This window comes from Bos grunniens, chromosome 11 (assembly GCF_055505025.1).
Source record: "Bos grunniens cultivar Pamir isolate PY7600 chromosome 11, Bosgru_T2T1.0, whole genome shotgun sequence".
Lineage (NCBI taxonomy): Eukaryota > Metazoa > Chordata > Mammalia > Artiodactyla > Bovidae > Bos > Bos grunniens.
The window spans coordinates 78,549,654-78,570,906 of record NC_141175.1 but is presented as its reverse complement, the minus strand read 5'-3'; the positions used below and the strand labels follow the sequence as shown (position 1 = coordinate 78,570,906).

The 21,253-nt window shown below is 37.4% G+C and overlaps 1 protein-coding gene across 5 annotated transcripts in view; it reads left to right on the top strand.

Annotated features, from left to right (window-relative positions):
- The window catches only part of SOCS5 (suppressor of cytokine signaling 5), a 65,898-nt gene extending 49,245 nt beyond the window's left edge, over nt 1–16,653 (top strand). For all 5 annotated transcript variants that reach the window (XM_086327110.1, XM_086327111.1, XM_086327109.1 and 2 more), the window contains exon 2: nt 12,487–16,653. In XM_086327110.1, the coding sequence (XP_086183236.1) occupies nt 12,499–14,109 (1,611 nt within the window). In that variant the 5' untranslated portion in view covers nt 12,487–12,498 and the 3' untranslated portion in view covers nt 14,110–16,653. The remainder of the gene's footprint in view (nt 1–12,486) is intronic.
- Nucleotides 16,654–21,253: the final 4,600 nt, after the last annotated feature.

Sequence of the window (21,253 nt, the reverse complement as noted above, 5' to 3'; positions counted from 1 at the left end):
TCTTCGCTGCTTGAAATCCTGGGATCAATCTTAAGGCAGATGTTCTAGAGGGGAGTGAGAGTGAAGGAAGATGCCTTACTTAAGCAGCTGTTTCAAGTAGTGTATGCAAATGATGATGAAGACTGAACCTGGGAGATGGCAGTGGAAAACAGCGGGGAGGCATGGACCTGACGGGGCTCTCGGGTGGACTGCAGACCACATTTTCCAGTTCACCCTTCCCTAGCGGAAGTGTAAAGGCAGTGGTAACTAGGATGTCTGTATTTCTCCCCTTGCAGTTTGAATCTCATACTTCCAAAGCATACAAAAGTTAGGGCTTTGCCTAAAGAGTGAAGAAATGACCTACTACTAAGTCATTTCAGTCGTGTCCAACTCTGTGCGACCCCACAGACGGCAGCCCACCAGGCTCCGCCGTCCCTGGGATTCTCCAGGCAAGAACACTGGAGTGGGTTGCCATTTCCTTCTCCAATGCATGAAAGTGAAAAGTGAAAGGGAAGTTGCTCAGTCATGTCTGACTCTTAGTGACCCCATGGACTGCAGCCTACCAGGCTCCTCCGTCCATGGGATTTTCCAGGCAAGAGTACTGGAGTGGGTTACAGTCATGTTCATTGTTGCATCTCTTCAGTTTCCACGTGTTTGTTTTTAGCATATAGATCTTGTATCCTGCAACCCTGCTGGGTTTTCTTTTCCTTTTTTTTTAGGATTTGTTCAGTTCAGTTCAGTCTCTCAGTCATGTCCAACTCTTAGCGACCCCATGAATCACAGCACGCTGGACTTCCCTGTCCATCACCAACTCCCGGAGTTCACTCAGACTCATGTCCATCGAGTCGGTAATGCCATCCAGCCATCTCATCCTCTGTCGTCCCCTTTTCCTCCTGCCCCCAATCCCTCCAGCATCAGGGTCTTTTCCAATGAATCAACTCTTCGCATGACGTGGCCAAAGTATTGGAGTTTCAGCCTCAGCATCAGTCCTTCCAATGAACACCCAGGACTGATCTCCTTTAGGATGGACTGATTGGATCTCCTTGCAGTCCAAGGGACTCTCAAGAGTCTTCTCCAACACCACAGTTTAAAAGCATCAATTCTTCGGCGCTCAGCCTTCTTCACAGTCCAACTCTCACATCCATACATGACCACTGGAAAAACCATAGCCTTGACTAGACGGACCTTTGTTGGCAAAGTAATATCTCTGCTTTTCAATATGCTATCTAGGTTGGTCATAACTTTCCTTCCAAGGAGTAAGCGTCTTTTAATTTCATGGCTGCAGGATTCGTTAGGTTTTTCTATGTGGAGAATCATGTCATCTGAAAATGGGCAGTTTTATTTCTTCCTGCCCAATCAATCAACATTTCTTTTTCTTGCTTTATTGTGGTGGCTTTCACTTCTCTTTTAACCCTAATCTCTTGCTCTGGCCACCAGTGATTTAGAAATCATAGTTGTTAGATTGACTTCTGCCTGGAACACTTGCCTGGGTTGGTGCTTTCCTTATGCAAAGATTTTTCATTACAGATTCAAAATCTTTTAGAGTTATGGGCTTGGTGTTTTTTATTTTTTCTTGAGTTAGTTTGAAATTTTATGTTTTTCTAAAAATCTAGCCTTTCTAAAACCCTTTTTAATTTATTGGCTTAAAATTTCTCATGTTTTACATCTGTTTGTTCCTTTTAAATGTCTTACAGTGTGTATGCATGTAGTTTCTGGCCCCAGGCTATTATGCTTTCTAAGGTTCTTTAGTCTCTTGCTCTGGTCAGCTCACTTCCTCAAAGCACTTCTCTTTAAACCTCTCTGCCCCTGCCACCCTTTTTTCATTTGCAGTTTCCAAATTGCTGTGCACTTTTGCATGTAGTATCAGTAAACGTTAAAATGAATATATATTTTTATCGTCTTTTCAGATTACTTGTTTTTAATCTTTTGATAGGGGAGGTTTTATTTCAGTTGTTAGCAAACTAAAGGTTTTTTGATTGTCCTGCTTTAAAAAAATAAAATTGTATGTAACATGGTAATACATAAAAGTGAGGTATATTACTTGGAGTTTCTAGTCTATAATTTTAGTCAGAGTGCTTCTCTTGAAATTAGTTTTCTTAAATGGTTAAAAGGTATCCTATTTGTCTTTACTTCTCCCAGTATTGCTCCCAAATATCTTTCTGAAGAATAAACTCATTTCAAGATGTTTAAAATTTCTTTTACTTAGGCCGATTTAAGGATCTAGATAAAAAACCAGAGTTGTCCTGATTATGGGGCTTCTTCCTTTCTTTTACTCATTCATTACAAGCTGTCAAATTATTTGAAGACCATGGATTATCTTCAGGCCTATAATTTGGCATAGAAGGAAGTAGTATCCTTTAGTTTGTATTATAGTGATAATAGAAGGAAAGTGTTATTTTAAAAAATCATTTTATTTTAGTCCTTGGAATCTTTGTATTTCTTGTGACACTAAACTACTGGAGTTACAAAATGGATATCCTTCCTAGAGAAGGAATGCTCCAGATTACAATTGCTCACTTACCATTGGTAACTAAATATTCTTTGTAAATTATTAGCAGGACTGCAGTGAGCTCATTGTTAAACAGGCCCCAATCAGCAGTGAAGGCTAACCAGTGTAGTAGCTTGATCCACTAAGTTCCTCAACCTAGAGCTGTTTCCCTTGGTAGATATTTGTTTCTAGTTTACTTTTTGGTATTAAGGGAGACTTGTGTATGTGTGTTGGGGGTAGGGGGTTGGCCCTGTGCTCTAGGAAATGTTACAGGCATTTCTGAGAAGGTACTAATCACATTGGACTTCCGTGGTGGCTTAGTGGTAAATACCTGCCTGCCAATGCAGGAGACTCGGGTTCGATCCCTGGGTCGGGAAGATGCCCTGGAGAAGGAAATGACAACCCACTCCAATATCCTTACCTGGGAAATCCCATGGACAGAAGGAGCCTGGCGGGCTACAGTCCATGAGGTAGCAAAAGAGTTGGACATGACTGAGCAACTCAACAGCACCTAGTCGCACCCTGCCTTGATGCTTAGTAACAACAGTTTGCTTTTTGCTGCTACCACCAGAAGTACGTGGTACTTCTGCTGCCCTGTAGATAGTATAACAGAAGCTACCTTTTCTGAGCCCTTGTTATATATACTCAGCTATACTTACCTTTATGTCATGTTATCCTCTTAAAAACCCTTGTAAGAGAGGGGTAGTTATTTCTATTTTTAGATGGAAAGGCTGAGACAGATTTCACAGCTGGTGAGTGCTTGAATTTGCTTTTAAGGCTTTCTGAAGCGAAAGCACATGTTCTTTGTGTTCTACCACAGTCTGCCAATAATGCTGGCCAGATAAGAAACATTTCAATGAATAGTATGTTTGTTAGTATATTACATAAGATACTTTCTCCATAGAAAATGTAGCATAACTTACTAGGATTTTATGCCTCCCTAACGTGCAGTATATATATGGTAGAATTTAAATGATGGCAGTGTTAAAAACTAAAAAGAAATATTGAGTCACTAAAAAAAAATGAATGAGGACTATGTTCCTGGGCCTTGCCTAGTACTATACAGATTAGCTATGCTTAGTTTAGACTGTAGATGAGCTGTGGCTTCAACTGCTAAGGAATACTGAAATCCCTGTAATATTTCTTAGGAAATAATAGAGAATCTTAAATGATGAATGATAAAACTTTCAGTCTGGTAGATTTTGTACATAGGAAAATACTGACATTTGTGGCATGACCTAGAAGAACTGAAAGAGAGAATTATTTTTAAGAAGAAAGGAAAGCTAAAGGTTCATGCTAGATAGTACTGGTAACAGCCACTGTCTTTTGAGTGTCTCCCATGAACCAAAGGCTTTATAGATATGGATTCTAATCCTCACATCCAACCCATGAGGGAGATATTATCCTCATTTTACCAAGTGGGACATTTAGGTTCAGAAATGTGAAGGACTGTACTTGTTCAGCCTCCTCCCCCACTCACCCCCTCAGCTGACTGTCTCACGCCTGTGCCCTTTTCACTATGTTGTCCTAAGCGCAGTGCAGGCAGAATCACTACAAGTACTCTGTGTTTAAGAATCTGGGGTTTTGATGGGTTGGAGCACTCTCCTGTATGACACTGGAAATTAGAATTGTGTGAGTAAAATTTAAGGAACATGCAAATTTTAGATACTTTTTTTTTTAAATCAGAAAAAGAAATAGCTCTTAAATTGTCTTTTGGGGGGTTTATTAAGGCAGTCTATAGAACACTGTGACTCTTAATTTGATTTAATGTCCATTTTTTCTTCTTTTTTAAGATGTGCTATTGTATTTACTTTAATATGCAGAAAGAAATACAAGAAATTACTAAGCTTCATCTCTTGAAATTAAGCATGTGGTTCCAAATATATATTTTTTTAATTTATTTATTTCAATTGGAGGACAATTACTTTAGAATATTGTGATGGTTTTTGCCATACATCAGCATGAATTGGCCATAGATACACATGTGTCCGTCCCGCCCCCATCCTCAACCCCCCCGCCGCCTCCTTCCCCACCCCATCCCTCTAGGTTGTCCCAGAGCACCGGCTTTGGGTGCCCTGCTTCATGCATCGACCTTGCACTGGTCATCTATTTTACATACGGTAATGTATATCCAAACATATTCTTAATTGATCTTATATTTGAAAGTAGTATTCTAGAAAAGAAGTGAAGTTTAGTCATATGTTGATAGATCCATTAGTTATAATAACATCAGAACACTTCTGAGTGGTATACAAGCCTACAGAGAGAGTCATGACTTTCATAGTAGGTAGGCATAGACTAGAGACACCAAGCATTCACAGTAGGCCTATGAATACGCCTTTTGCTCTGGGTTCTTTTGGTCAGTGTTGTTTCACACATTGCACTTAAAATGGAACAAGCTAGTGGTTTTCTTCTGAGTGCTAGCTTTGTCACATTTTAATATCAGTTCCATCCTTTAATGGAACATTTTGATAAATCACCAAATTGCATATAGAAAAAAATCTCCCAAATGTTAATATGCTATTGTCTAAATCATCTGTAATTTTCAGTTTTGAATTCATCTACTGAAGAGTTATGAGAGCCTTTTATTTTCATAGTGGCTTTTTAAATAGTGTTTATTAATTCCCATTGTGGTCGAAATGTGGCTGTATAATTTTAAAACTTTTATTGTGCAGTGTATTGTGTACAGGAAAGACTGTAAAATTGTAAGTGAAGTCTAAAAAATATTTAATAAATAAAAACCATTGTAGCCATTACCCAACCAAAGAAATAGAAAATTAATAGTGCTTTAGAAACGCCCTAAGTGCTTCTCACTAACTCTGTATCCCTTGCCACAAACGTAACCATTTACCTGCTTTTTATATTCTTACTAGATATGTATGCCTATCTCAACAACATATTTTGGACTTAAATAGATAAATTGATTCATAATGTATGTATCTTATGTATCATATCTTTCTCTAAGCATTGTCTTTGAGTTTCATAGTATAGATGCAAGTGGGTTATCACGCCTGCTTGTCTAGTAATCCATCATTGGATATACACTCATGGACTGATGAGGTTTCACTAGGATGTCCCAGTGACAGCCTCAACTGCAGTGTTTGCTAAACTGAGTTTCTTAACTCTCTTCAACCTCCCACCTGCCAAAACTGCTCTATCGACTGTGTTTTCTATCTCTGAAATAGCATTTCTTTCCACCCAAGCCAGAAACTTTTTTTGACACCTTTCTCTTCCTCTTTCACCATGTCAAGGCAATCATTAATCCTGTAGATTTGCCTTCTAATCATTTCAAATCTGTGTCTCCACTGTTACCAGCCTAGTGGGGTCCTTACCTGGACCTTTGAGGTGGTCTTTGTGCAGCATCAGTATCCTTTCCTGTTCTCTCTGTGGATTACAGCCCTGCCTCTTCTGCTTCATCTTGGCCCTCATTCCCTTCACTTGCTAGTCTCTGTTAACTTCAGCCATTGTTCATTGCCATGCTCCTTCCTGCTTCACGACCTTTGCAAATGCTGCCTCCTCTGCCTGTAGAACACTGTCCTTGTATTCTACAACAGTGTTGGACACTGTTCATTCTCACTCATCCTTCCTGACAGAATTTTGAAATATCACCTCCTCAGAGAGAAGTCTTCCTTACCATCCCTGAATCTAGCTCATGACTCCCTGTTATCATTAGGACTTTGTACCACTCCCACCTGGCATGGCTATAAAATTGATGAACTGGTTATTAACGAAGACCTTTCCTTTGATTCAGTCAGTACCAGTAGTCCACAAAGTCCATTAAAGCAAGAAATCATTAAAAGGGGTGCATGCCTTAAGTATTCTACTCTCAGAACATGACTCTATGTTCATTTGTCAGGCTTTTTATTAAGGGACAAAGGCCTTTTCTTTGAGAATAGGTCCATTAGTTTACTTGCCAGTTCCATATTGTTTATCTTTTAGAAACTATACTCATAATATTAATATATCATTTAAGATTTATAGTTTGGGTTTTTTAAGTAGCGTAAGAGTTTAGACTTTTCTGATGCATTCTGATCTTAGAATCCTTATATATTTTTGTAGTATTTTTTCTAATCTTTGAAACTGTTTTCTTGCCTATACCTGATATAGCAACAGAAGTATCTCACTTTTATTGAGTATATCAAAAGTTATTCAACTCAGTGTTCACATTCCCCCATATTTTGTTAGGTTAATTAACAGTTAAATCACCTAATTATAATAATAAGTATAAATGACATGAACAGATCTAGAACTCAGTAAAACTCAGCTGATGGGAAGAAGTCTGAGTATATTAGGTCAGAGGATTCCACATGTACATGCTCTACTATATTAATATACTGTGTATAGTATAATACTGTAACTGAATTACATGATCATTTATTACCCACAAAACAGCGGTTTTATATGGTTGAATATAATATTAAATAACAGTGTAAAAGATATGTAGGCATACAGTTGGATAATGTAGATCATGTCACAGACTATAAAGTATGTTAAAAATATTTAAAAATAATTTTGTAAAAAACCCCAGTGGTTCTCAGATTATTTTAAGGGACTAGAGCTATGACAGCCATGCATCCATGGATTTCTGGATCAGTCTTTAATATTAAACACTGTATTTTTTTTTTAAGTTATTGAAATGTCACCAAAATATCAATCAAAAATGGCATCTCCTAAACTGCATCTTGTACTTGACTTTGGCACAGAAATACTTTAGTCAGTCCTGTGTCCCAGTTTTTATACTGAAACTGAAGAGCTTTCTATTGAAAAGGTATTATGATTAGTAGTCTAGATAGATTAAACAGTAGAGGAGCGGTTTAGTTGGGTCCCATGTTTCCTCTCGGCCCACTATGGCATGCCATGTAGTCTTAAAATTTGTTGAATTTAATTTATTTCTGATAAAGTATGGATTCAGTTCCACTGGAATGAACTCCTGGAAACTATTTCAATGACTTTGTTTTGTGGAAATTTTGTAATAGATACTACTTGGCATTAAGAGGGCCATTGACTACAGTCTTTACTTTGTTAATATATATACATTTTTTAGTAATGGAATTTGACCTCTCATTTTTCATAATTCTGATTTATAGCTTATCCTGTTAATTATCACTTTTCAACAAAAGCTGTTTAACTTACTACAGTATTATAAAACCAATTTAAATTATGATTGTCCTTCAGGAAAGGAATGACTTTTTAGAAATTTGCTTTGGATAGGTTTAAAGATAACTCCGCAAGCATAGAAATGTGAAAGATTGTTAATGGATGATCTCAATCTAGAATCAATACAATCGAAATTTAACACTTTTTCATAAAAAGCCCTGTGTAACTTTATATGAAACCATAAAGTAATAGAGTTGTAATAGCTCAAACGGTTTTAGCTGTATTTCCAAAAATTTAACCAGAAAAACCAAAGAACCTCAAAACTGACATTGTAAATATTAAGAAAGTTGATATGTCTTCCTGATTCTTATATGGACTCTTCTGTGAATCACTATTGGGATTTTCTTCCCACTATTACAGCCACCCACATTGCATTCCCCACATCAAGAAAAAAATCCATTTTCTGTCCCCAGGGAGTATTGGAAGCATACTAGTCGTTTCAGTTAGGATATTTTGTCACAATGCAATCTAGCAGCAGCCTTCCACACTAGGAAGAGAGAGATCGCTAAATTTCATGCTCTAGGAAACTGAACCAGAGGTTTAGTGTTAGAAACTGCCTGCTGTCACCTGGCCTGTCATGCAGCTTGTTCATACAGCTTACAAAGAGCTGTATATGAGAACACGTGGTTTTAAGTTTGGTCGCTTTCTAAAATCAATGGTTATTTTTTTAGGTATAATTTGCTTGTCAAAGAAGTATCTTTAGATAGCTACAAAATGTATCTTATAAACATGGAGATGAGAGATTTCTGTACTTTTTGAATATTACTCGTCTAGTTTCTGCGGTGGTATGGCTTATCATCTTACATACAGTAGACCAAGGTCAACAAACTTTGTCTGTAATGAGCCAGATATAAAATACTTTCAACTTTGTAGGCTACATGTGATCTCTGTTGAATGTTCTTTCTGGGCTTTTTGTTTTTGTTTTTTTTAATCCTTTTAAAAATGTAAAAACCATTCTTAGCTTGAGTCTATACAGAAGCAGGCCACAGGCCAGATTTCCTCCCTGGGCTATAGCCTGCTGACCCCTGCTCTAGATCAGCGCTGTCCAGTAGAAATATAATTTGAACCATGTATGTAATTTAAAATTTTCTAGTGGCCACATTTAAAAAATAAAAAGAAGCAGATGAAATGAATTCTACTACAATATTTTACCAGTTATATCCAAACTTGTTATTTCAATATGTGGCACTAACCACATTTCAAGGACTCAATAACTACATGTAGCAGACAGCACAGTTCCACACCAGAGCTATTCAAAGTATGGACCATGAACCGGTGTCAGCCTACAGTTTGTTACCAGTTTTTGACAGGTTAAGTATAGAAATTAAAAACAAGCATTTAAAATATTTTATAGTAATTTAACAGTTACTTTATATCTGTTCAACTAGTAAGAAACTTGGCACTTATATTTCATGTCTTTTTTACATTTCACTTTTAAAGCAATTTTATGATATTTTACAAAAGAATCAGTCTATGAAATTAAAAAGAAACTGCTTTCACTATAGATAATTTAAGAGGACCCTTCAGTGCTTCTGCAAGCAGTTTATGCTGCTGGCTCAAAAGTGTGAGGAACCAGTTACCTCGGGTGGCAAGGGTAGAGTACGGAGCTGAAAACAGCACAGTGGGCAGCCGTGCATCAGTCTCCCATGTGTCTTTCACCCCGAGCAGCCTGGGAATGACTGTTCCTTTACCTTGAATAAAACTAGAGGTCAGAGCTGGGAGGAGTTTAAAAAATTTAGTCATAACTAAAGTTGGGATATCTTTCAGAAATAAGCACCACTTTTGAAACACAGAGACTAAGTGAAAGTAGGAATACTGAAGTTAAGACCTCGCAACCTGCCTTCCCTGTACTCAGAACACGGCAGTCAGGAGTGTATGCCCCACATAGGAGATTGGAGCCTTTCTTTCCGGGATGAACAGCCAGGAGACAAAGCTTACAGATAGTAACTTTCGAGGATCCCCTAATGAAAAACCAACTCATTGTCTCATCATCTTGTAATAAAGCCAACCAGTCAGCAAGCACCACCCCCGTGCCCCCCATCCGCCCCCTCCTCCCCACCCCCCAGCGAACAAAGCTTCTGATCTACATGTCAGTGCTGATGCATCATCAGACACTACAGAAAGCCTCTGAAGTCAAAAACAAAGACCTAAAGACTTAAGGAGAAAAAACAATATACTTAGAAGAAACAGATAAAAATATTTAAAATGTTAAAAGAAGAAAAAAGGAAAACGTTTTAAAATTTTGTATCCTTAGAGAAATGAGGTATTATATCCAGGAAGCTGGAATAGGATGCTATTAAAAAGAACATTCAGAGAACAAGAAAATTTGTCTTGAAAATTAAAACTGTGATACAAAGAACTGTAACCACACTAGAACTGTTGGATAGTGATGTCAAAGAAATCTACCAGTAGAAAATGAAAAGAAAGACAGTCTTAAAAAGGAGACATATGATAATCAGAAGATGAATCTAGTGTCTAGTGAACTTTAGACACTAGATTTTAGTGTCTAGTGTCTAATGAACTTTAAGGAGGGAGGGAGGGAAGATGATGGAGTAAAAAGAAATTGAAAGGGCCTGGCACAATGAGTGTAAAAAAGGTCCCACACTATACAAAGAAGCTGCAGTGTTTCATGAAATAAAAACAGGTCACATGCAGAAGACTGGGAACTGATATAACATTAGACTTTTCAACAGCCAAATTGAAGCCATTAGAATAGTGGAATAAGGCCCTCAAAATTCTGAGGGTGAATTATTTCCATCCTAGAATGTTGTCAACTCATATGAACACATTATCTAGAAACAGTGAGGAAAACAGCAGCAGAAACAGCTTAACAAAATTCAAAGTAACTTTCCTTGACCCCTGGGAGTGGGAATCAAGAATGGAGAGAGTGTATCAGGCAGTACTCCTTTTTGATATAAGCCTTGTAATAGTGTTTGACCTTTGAAACTGTAAATGTATGAATTAGGTAAAAATAAAAAGCAACTTTAAGAAATGAGAAGGAATCCAGGCTAAAAGGGGCTAGGATGTTGGAAGAGTACATCTACAAATTCTAGAGTCAACAAAAATGGAGCAGGAATTAGTCCTAAAAATAATAGGGCCATAAGTGAAATCTTAATATATAAAGAATAAATGATAAAAACAAAACATGTTCAAATGGTTTAAGACTCAAAAAATGCTTACAAAAGATTTTTTTTACAAGGAGGAGGAAGCAAAATGTTCTGACAGAGTTTAATAGATTTAACAGTCCCATCTAACATTTTATTAGAACATATACCACCTGTCATGCAAATTTCTATGTACTTAACAGTATGCTTTTAATAAAGAGGACTCTCACCGTACATTTTATGATTTCAGAGACATAAATTATCTATGTTGGCATTGTCACTATTCCAAGAGCACTGTTAGTTCAAGACCCTTTCTGGAGGAAACTAAAGGGAAGATACATAATTCTTCTTAAGAAAGTTCATTTCTCTTGCTCCTAGTCAGCTTCTTGAAAATGGAAGTATTTCTGACAAAGAGATTTAGTCGGTTATGGAAAGATCAGCTCTAATGACTCTTATCACTGTTAAAACAAAACTCAGTTTTCCAATACTGATTCTGAACTGTGCAAAATAGTACACAGTGAGATAGTAAATAAATATGAACAAAAAATTCAGGGGGAAAAGTGCCATAAATATTAAATGTCAGAATAGAAGAAGAAAAAGATTCTGCTGTCATATTGTGATAAAACTGGTTGAAGTTTAAGTTTAGGCTTTTCTATTTCATCTAATGTTGATTTTTAGGTTACTAAATGAGACAGCGTGCCTATAAATGTCATAGTCTTAAAATAATTTACTTGTAAAGTGCCATGAACTGCTTTAGATTTTTTTTAAAGGAGCAAGAATAAAAAACCCAAACTGCATAGTTTTTGTTTTTTAATTACTGTAGTATCATAACTTTTTTTCTATTACTCTGTTATTTTCAAGTTTTTCCAGGATTAAAAATCGAGACGCTTACCTTCTATTTAAACACGTATTATCTTTCTTTTTTCCTGTTTTCTGTTACACTCAAACTACTTCAAAATCACGGAAAAAAATTATGTCATAGGGTGAGGAGGGCAGATTAGGAATTTTTACAAGTGATTGACCTGTAAGGCTTAGATTGCTAGATGAGTGGAGTAGAGTTAGTTGGTAAGTGAAATTAGATGACTGCTTAAAGGTTTTTTTAATTAATTTTGATGTATTACACAAATGTGGTCCTGATTATCACTTTTAAGAAGTTGAATGAAAATGCATTTCAACAATGTAAAACATATTTTCCCTTTATAATACTTGAGGCAGTACCTAAATTATTCAGAGTAAGGAGACAGAAACCAATGTCATAATGGCCTAAAGTGGTAAAGAATTCACCTGCAATGCAGGAGATACAGATTTGATTCCTGGAGATCCCATGGATGGGGAAGATCCCCTGGAGAAGGAAATGGCAACCCACTCCAGTATTCTTTCCCGGGAAATCCCATGGACAGAGGAGCCTGGTGGCCTACAGTCCTTGGGGTTGCAAAGTGTCAGACACAACTTAATGATTACCAACAACAACACATGTGAAAAAGCCACCAGAGTTTAATTAAAAGGGTTTCTTTGCTTTCCTATGAGTTCTGTATTCTATTTGAAGGGAAGTAGAAAGTGAGGACTTGCTTGAATAATGGTGTCACAGTAGGGTCTCATAACCCTTATCACAGTAATGGGGTGATGTAATGTAAATTTCTGACCAAAACCACTGATGTTTCCCATGAGAAAAAGAGGGATGGGTACTGACTGCCTTTTTTGTTTTCACACACTCCTTTGATTAACTTATTTTCTTCTTTTTCTATTTTTTGTCTTTAGGTCTTATAATCAATGGATAAAGTGGGGAAAATGTGGAATAACTTCAAGTACAGGTGTCAGAATCTCTTTGGTCATGAGGGAGGAAGCCGTAGTGAAAATGTGGATATGAACTCCAACAGATGTTTGTCTGTCAAAGAGAAAAACATCAGTTTAGGAGACTCAGCTCCTCAGCAGCAAAGCAGTCCCTTAAGAGAAAACGTTGCCTTACAACTAGGGTTAAGCCCTTCAAAGAATTCTTCAAGGAGAAACCAAAACTGTGCCGCTGAAATTCCTCAGATTGTTGAAATAAGCATTGAAAAGGATAATGACTCATGTGTCACCCCAGGAACAAGACTTGCAAGAAGAGATTCCTACTCTCGACATGCTCCTTGGGGTGGGAAGAAGAAACATTCCTGTTCTACAAAGACACAGAGTTCACTGGATACAGATAAAAAGTTTGGTAGAACTCGAAGTGGACTTCAAAGGAGAGAGCGGCGGTACGGCGTCAGCTCCGTGCACGACATGGACAGTGTGTCCAGCAGGACTGTAGGAAGTCGCTCTCTGAGACAGAGGTTGCAGGATACTGTGGGCTTGTGTTTTCCCATGAGAACTTACAGCAAGCAGTCAAAACCCCTATTTTCTAATAAAAGAAAAATACATCTTTCTGAATTAATGCTTGAGAAATGCCCTTTTCCTGCTGGCTCAGATTTGGCCCAGAAATGGCATTTGATTAAGCAGCACACAGCCCCTGTGAGCCCACATTCAACATTTTTTGATACATTTGATCCATCCTTGGTTTCTACAGAAGATGAAGAAGATCGGCTTCGAGAGAGAAGGCGGCTTAGTATTGAAGAAGGGGTAGACCCCCCGCCCAACGCACAAATACATACATTCGAAGCCACTGCACAGGTTAACCCGTTATATAAACTGGGACCAAAGTTAGCTCCTGGAATGACTGAAGTAAATGGGGACAGTTCTGCAGTTCCACAAGCTAATTGTGACTCAGAAGAGGACACAACCACGCTGTGTTTGCAGTCACGGAGGCAGAAGCAACGTCAGGTGTCTGGAGACAGCCATGCCCACGTTAGCAGACAGGGAGCCTGGAAAGTCCACACGCAGATTGATTACATACACTGCCTCGTGCCGGACTTGCTCCAGATCACAGGTAATCCCTGTTACTGGGGAGTGATGGACCGCTACGAAGCAGAAGCCCTTCTGGAAGGGAAACCTGAGGGTACATTTTTGCTCAGGGACTCTGCACAAGAGGACTACCTCTTCTCTGTGAGCTTCCGTCGCTACAACAGGTCCCTGCATGCCCGAATTGAACAGTGGAATCACAACTTCAGTTTCGATGCCCATGACCCATGTGTGTTTCACTCCTCCACTGTAACAGGACTTTTGGAACATTACAAAGACCCCAGCTCTTGCATGTTTTTTGAACCATTGCTTACAATATCACTAAACAGGACTTTCCCTTTTAGCCTGCAGTACATCTGCCGTGCAGTCATCTGCAGATGCACGACATATGATGGAATTGATGGGCTCCCTTTACCATCGATGTTACAGGATTTTTTAAAAGAGTATCATTATAAACAGAAAGTTAGAGTTCGCTGGCTAGAACGAGAACCAATCAAAGCAAAGTAAACCCTCCTGTCCCAAAGGGCATTAACTAGATCTGCTTTTTTGTGCATCAGGCAGTGTTCCTATAGCAAGCACACATATCAGTGTTAGGTTTCTTCAGTACAGTATGCAAGCTTAGTGTTAGTATCTGTCAGGTGCGATCTGCTGTTACTTTTACTCAGTAAATGTGGTGCCTATTGAGACAACAGGGGATAGAGCTACAGGTATTCAGTAAGGCTGCAGAAACATTCTGCCGATTTAGCTGACAGTTTGGTTTTTAATGGCTGTAGTAACTGAGTGAAGCAACTCTGGGGCATTTGCTATGAAGAATTCTATTTCTTACTGAAGAACAAATTATTAATATTGAATGAGTATTTCAACAGTATGACTAATGTTTGAAATTATTTTTTCTAAGAATTTTTCTATAACCTTCCAAAAGTAGTGATGTTTATAGTTACTGTAAGTCAAGTTTGGAAGTCCAAAAACATAAAGACTGCCTTCCTTTTAGAAAAAAAACACAAATGCAATTTCTGGCCACAAGGGCATAGTGCAGTTCACGTAAGTGTGGATATAGTTTATAGTCAGCCTCCTTTTCTCTTCTGCAAAAGGTACTGTTAAGTAAACCAGGTTTTCTAAGTAGTAGTTCTTAAAATTTCAGACTTAGAAAAAGTTGGTAGTAGAATTTTATTTAAGGCCTTAGGTATTCATTTTTTAATGAGTGCTTTAACTTAAAGCGCATTGGAAATAGCTGCTGCAAGGTAGGCCTGCGTGTGATTTTTTTTTTAAGTTGACACGTGCAGTCGAGTTGCTGGTTCGTTAAAGTTGGATCTTTTTCTATGCCCATGATGAGTTTGTGAACCATGAAGAAAGTGAGACGAGAAGATACCCAGACAAGTCAGAGGATACTAACTCCAGTGGTTGCTGGTCGTTGAAATTATTGTTAAACTGTAACTCATAATTTGGATGGCAGTATTTATCTCTTTGTTGTAAACTCTCATAGCTGAATTGCTTAAGTACAAGTTATAGAATTTCAGTGCACTTAATTTTTAATGGAAAATCTGAAACCTAAATTGCTGATTTAAAAGGTACTGTACAACCATTGTATCTGTAAATAACTTTACTTAGCACCTTTTTGTCACTTAGAATAGTATGCAATACTACTTGAGTGAGCTATTTTGGACGTAATACCAAGTTCTAGTGTTTGCTTCTTAGTATTGAACCGAATTTACAGTCCGTCTTAGACATTTTGCACTAAAGTAGTCAAATCTGTTCTTGTGTCTTTCTGTTAATGTGCTCTGTACCACTGGTGAGTGCTCCCTAGTTTCCTTACCTGCTGCTACAGAAAGTTACTTTACATCCCAGTGGCTGTCGCCAAGGCCACAAAAAAGAAAAGCTATATTTGTATGCAACACTAACCCTTTGACTGCTAATGTATGTTTCTGCTTGCTGTGCCTTGTTATGGCTGCTTTTTTGTGCTAATAAAGTATGTTTGGTGTTCTCCTTGTATATCTGCTGTTTTATACATTTGCAACAATTTCTCTTGTAAATGGAATGGTTTGGGGTTTTTAAATAAGCATTACCTGGCAACCTCCTATAGTTAATGCAGAATTACTGAACAGTCTAATATTGACTTATTCCAAGTAAGCTAATTCTAAATTTAATTCTGTACATCTTTCCAATCATAATCACATATACTGTGGAACAGTATCTCTCTAGTTACTGAAAATTACTGTATAGTTTAGGTTATAACAGAAAATGAACAGAGAAATACTGAGTAAACCTATTGATTTCTCTGCTTTTAAGTGAAAGATTGAAACTATCAATGACATGTTATAGTAAATGAATATCTGTAGCCTCCTGCATCAGAAGCAAGTTAAATGAAGTCTTGTGAATTAATAACAGTAGCACCATTTATTGGTTTGGGGACCATTTTAATTAATAATAAATGCCCAAAATGTAGAAACTTTAACCAAAGACTTGTCCATTTTAAAGCAAAATGGGGATTGAAGGGACTTACAATTCCTGTCATTTCTAGTAGAAGTCCCTGAAGAACAAATACCAAAGTGTTTGAGAACGTCATCCAAACCTACTTTAAAGCATTATGTGCAATTAAGTTGTTATGACATAATGACATTGCATAATTGTTGGGTCCGTTTTCTTGAACTTATAATGTACCTGAAAAATAAACCTCTTGGGGAAATAAAGAGTTCATACTGATTATTGGAGAAAGACTATATATGCAAGCAAGATCTTGTTTTAAAGAGGTAACTTGAAACTCCAAGAAAGCACTTGATGTTTTATATGCTTGTAGGAAATTGATGTTTTAATTGTAGTTTTACAGAAAGTATTAATGCTTTTATGTATTTCAGAACTTTCTTATGTTAAATGGAAATTGTTTTAAATGTGTAAATATTTGAGTTTATGTAAGCATGTATACACTGTGCTAAAAGTCACTTATGTTTCAGTTTGTGTGTAATATTCATATGCGACTTTTGGTTTAAATTTTTTTCTTAAAACAATTAGTGGCTTACATTTTAAAAAAAGAAAAATCACCAGCATGAAACTGCACCTAAGTCTATATTCACTGTGTCTTTTTCTGAATCCCACTGTAGTCTGTCAACTAAATTTATGTTTTCATGGGTTTTTTGAAGTGCATTTTAATACAAACTAGGAAATTCTTTAGAAGTTTAGAGATTTCATATAGAAGTAATTATAATTAACCCAAAGAAAGATTGCTCTGGTTCATATACATTCTCATTCTTAAGTTCATTATCCATTCATTCATATTCTGTATATACATACATACATATGTGTTTATGATGTTAATATCACTTGCAACATTAATATTGACATCTGATTCAAAATCATTTAAAGGCCTTTATATATATATATATTTATATAAAGGCCATATATATATATATATATACTCTATCCATGTACCATTCAGATTTGATTATCTGCACCTGAAGTTTAGACTTATAACTATAATCTTGTTTGTAGTAACTTGTAAAGAGAAAGCATTCATTAGTATTTTCTTTACTGGCTAAACACAGTAAAGATTCTTTGAAGAAACAGCTTGATTTAAATATAGTTATTAAGTGAGTGAGTGAGTGAAGTCGCTCAGTCGTGTCCGACTCTTTGCGACCCCATAGACTATAGCCTACCAGGCTCCTCCGTCCATGGGATTTTCCAGGCAAGAGTTCTGGAGTGGGTTGCCATTTCCTTCTCCAAGTTATTAAGAGTCGTAATTAAATTTATATTTCTTATACAAAAGTTGAGCCCAAATAATCACACTTCACAAACTGATGTGTGTTCTTATGGTCCATGAGAAGATTTATATAAAATTTATAGTGGCTTGAACCATAAAAATTGATACTTGAATTCTAAGATTCATATTGACAAAATTCAAAGTTTATGAACATTTTAATTTGACGTTTTGACCTTGTTGCTGTTCATTTTCATCCTAAGTTTTCTCTTGCTCCAGATCACTAAATATTAGTTGGGTAAGTTTTATTGAGATTGGTCTTAGATCCTTTATTTTTATAACAAAGAAAGCTATAAAGTTGCTTCTTGGTAGTGGCAGAGTCTGGAGTGAGTCCGAACTCTCCTTGGAAAGATGCAGAGCCTATGTTCATCTCTGGGAGTATGTTAAGTGTTAACACGGGGCAGATCACATGCGTTCCTTCATATTCTGCACCACAGCACATACAGTGTAACCTAGATGAAATTAGATAAACATGCACACTAAGGGCTGACTTAAAGGTGAGAAATATTATTCCAAAGGAAGCAATACTGCATGGTACATGAAAACTACATATCTAGGCTCATGTTTTGTTTCATATTTTTGCAACAGCCAAATACAGAACATAGACTTTCACAATGTGGTATCTTTCTAAGGAGGTTTGGGATGGAGTTTTTGTGGGAGATGGTTGGTGGTTTGGAGCAGGGGGGCGGGGTGTTAATGAATTGTCCTTAAAAAGTAAGGATCAGTTGGAACAACTTTCCATACCCAGGAAGCTTGATTAAATATTAAGACTCATTTCAGCTATTCATTCACAAATACTCATTGAAGAGCCATGTGCATCCATCACCGTTTTAGTGATGGGCACACACTGGGTTATCAGACAAAGTTACAGGGTCACTGGGGAATGGTGACCTTGAGTGATGAGAAGGAAATCACCAATATCAAAAGTATGTCAATGAAACTAAAGATCTGAAAGCAGGAATGAGCTTTTATACTGGAAAAGAATGCTAGTAAGCCAAGTCCCGTGAGTATGGTGGGAAATGGTAGGTGATAAGGTTGTAGAGATTGACAAGGGCCTGACCGCTTAGGGCTATGGGTCCAAAGTAAGGAATCTAAATTTTATTCTGAGTCTGATGGTAATAAGGGGGTGACATGGTCTGCCTTACATTCCTTTAATAGATGGAGAACAAGCTGCAGTGGGGCCAAATTGTCATCTAGGTGAGAGATGGTGAGAGCCTAGATTGGAGTGGTTGTCATAGGGAGGAGTCTTTTGCTGGAAAAAAACAGGATTTGGTGATAGGTTGGATGTGAAGAAAGAAGAAGTCAAAGATGACTGATTTTGAGCAAAGGATGATGATGCTATGATTTTAGAATAACATTGGAGGAGCAAATTGTAGAGTATAAGTCAAATCTTGACCTTGGGTTTGTTGAATTTTGAAATTACTATTAATTATCTTAGTGGAGACATTGGGATGTATGAATTACTATTATCTCAGTGGAGACATTGGGATGTCTGAATGTAGAGTTAAGGAGGAAAAGAAAATATGGGGCATTGCTATATAAATAATACTTAAAACTACAGGACAGGATGGCAAGAGCTAGGCATTTTGCAGGGGTTAAGTATTTCTTGGGAAAAAGTGAAAGTGTTAGTTGCTCAGTCATGCCTGACTCTTTGAGACCCTATGGACTGTAGCCCACCAGGCTCATCTGTCCATGGAATTCTCAAGGCAAGAATACTGGAGTGGGTAGCCTTTCCCTTCTCCAGGGGATCTTCCCAACCCAGGGATCAAACCAGGGTCTCCTGCATTACAGGCTGATTCTTTACCATCTGAGCCACCAGGGCAGACCCACCAGGGAAGCAAGTGTTTCTTTGGGAGAAGTAATTAATGGCAGTACTTACCTTAATTTGTCAATTCAAGGTTCTGTATCATTATCTTTTGTTTTTTAAGCCATCTAATTTGAATAGAGGACTTGCGCTTCAACAATTTTTCAAATACTGGAATCATAAGCCTTGGACCCAGTTTTAAAACTTCATCCATGTCAAATTAGTTGTCATGTTTTCCATGTCAAGTTAATATGTCTTTTTTTTAGTACAAGTGTTTATATGAAAAAGCAAGTTCATTATGGAATATTTAGAAAATACTTAGATTATAAAGAATTGGTACCTCAGATGGGACTTCCTTGGCAGTTCAGTGGTTAAGACTCCATTTCCCAGTGCAGGGTGGGCACAGGTTTAATCCCTGGTTGGGAAACTAAGATCCCACATGCTGCATAGTGTAGTCTAAAAACTTTTTAAAACAATCAGGACCACAGAAAAATCCGTATTACCATTTCCTCTACCATCATCAACCCTGACCTTGACTCTCCCAACTCCCATTTTGTAGAGGTAACTGCTATTAACATTATTTTTCTCTTCCAATACTGTCCATGCATTTCTAACAAAAGATGAAAGTTTTTGAAATATGGATAAAGATAGATGATAACATACCAAGAGAGGAAGAGAGTTGTGGACCTTGAATCACTTTTAGGACATACTCAGATATGGTCCAGATTTTACTCTGTACCTGATTCAGTGTGGACCTAACTTTCTTCAGATTTTTGAGACAGGTCATTCAATGGTTAGAGTAACTGACACTGCTAAGCCCCGGTCACTGATGGTTTCTTGAAATAAAATGTCAGTAGAAGATGAGAATCTTCATGTCATAGAACTTTTACACTAATGGGGACAGAGGCAAGTATATAAATACGGAGTGATGAAAATATATGAAAATAGACTAATGAAAAAGTAATTTAGCAGAAACGTTGCATGCTTGATAAGGAAAAAGAGAAAAGTGACCCACTTGGAGGCAGGGTGATTTGGTGTCTTAGGTTTATTTCATCACAAGAATGTCTAAGAAATTGATTACCAGATGGTGGAGAAGTTAGGTGTGACAGTGTAGTGGTAAGTAGCAACTGATGAAGGCAGGGTGAGGTAGAAGAATCTGTTGAATGTAACTTTTGAATGTACTAGACTGAAGAGTCTGAATCTATCTAGGTTCATAGCAAGGTAGAATTAAAGATTAAGAGATTATGCCAGCAGCCGTAAAATGGATTATAACCAAGAGAGACTGGAGAAAGGATGCCCTGTGAAATTTGCCTGGGTCCCTTAATACCACTGGCATTAAGCTGAGGAGCACATCTGAAAGAGACTGGCAAAGGGGCAGGGGAACCCCACCATTTTTGCTTGCCTAGAAGATTGTTAGGTATGTCATTATTTCTCCAAATGTAAGCAAATTATAGGAAAGCCAAGCTAGTATCTCCCATTTAATATGAGTATGTATCCTGTTTTTTAAATAAAATATGGATAGTGTATTTTTGAAAGGCACATTTTTAATGCAAAGAAATAATATTTAGGGGAAAGTTCATCACTCTTAGCTTTATATAGAGAATAGAAAAATTATGTAAAATCTAAACATCAAGAATTTTCAACCTGACAAAAATACTGAGAACAGGCAGCAAGATAAGATTTAAAAGGGAGTTACTGAATTTAAACCCCTCAAAAGCTATTCTAATTGATGGGATTTTTCTCATTTTTAATTTTAGTAAGTGAAGACTGTATCAAGTTCTTATTTTAGTACTCAGGGTTATATTTATATGGCACCCCACTCCAGTACGCTTGCCTGGAAAATCCATGGACGGAGGAGCCTGGAAGGCTGCAGTCCATGGAGTCGCTAGAAGTCGGACAGAACTAAGCGACTTCACTTTCACTTTTCACTTTCATGCACTGAAGAAGGAAATGGCAACCCACTCCAGTGCTCTTGCCTGGAGAATCCCAGGGACAGGGGAGCCTGGTGGGCTGCTGTCTATGGGGTCACACAGAGTCGGACACGACTGAAGTGACTTAGCAGCAGTACTTATTTTCTGATACTTCTTTCTCTAAGAAAG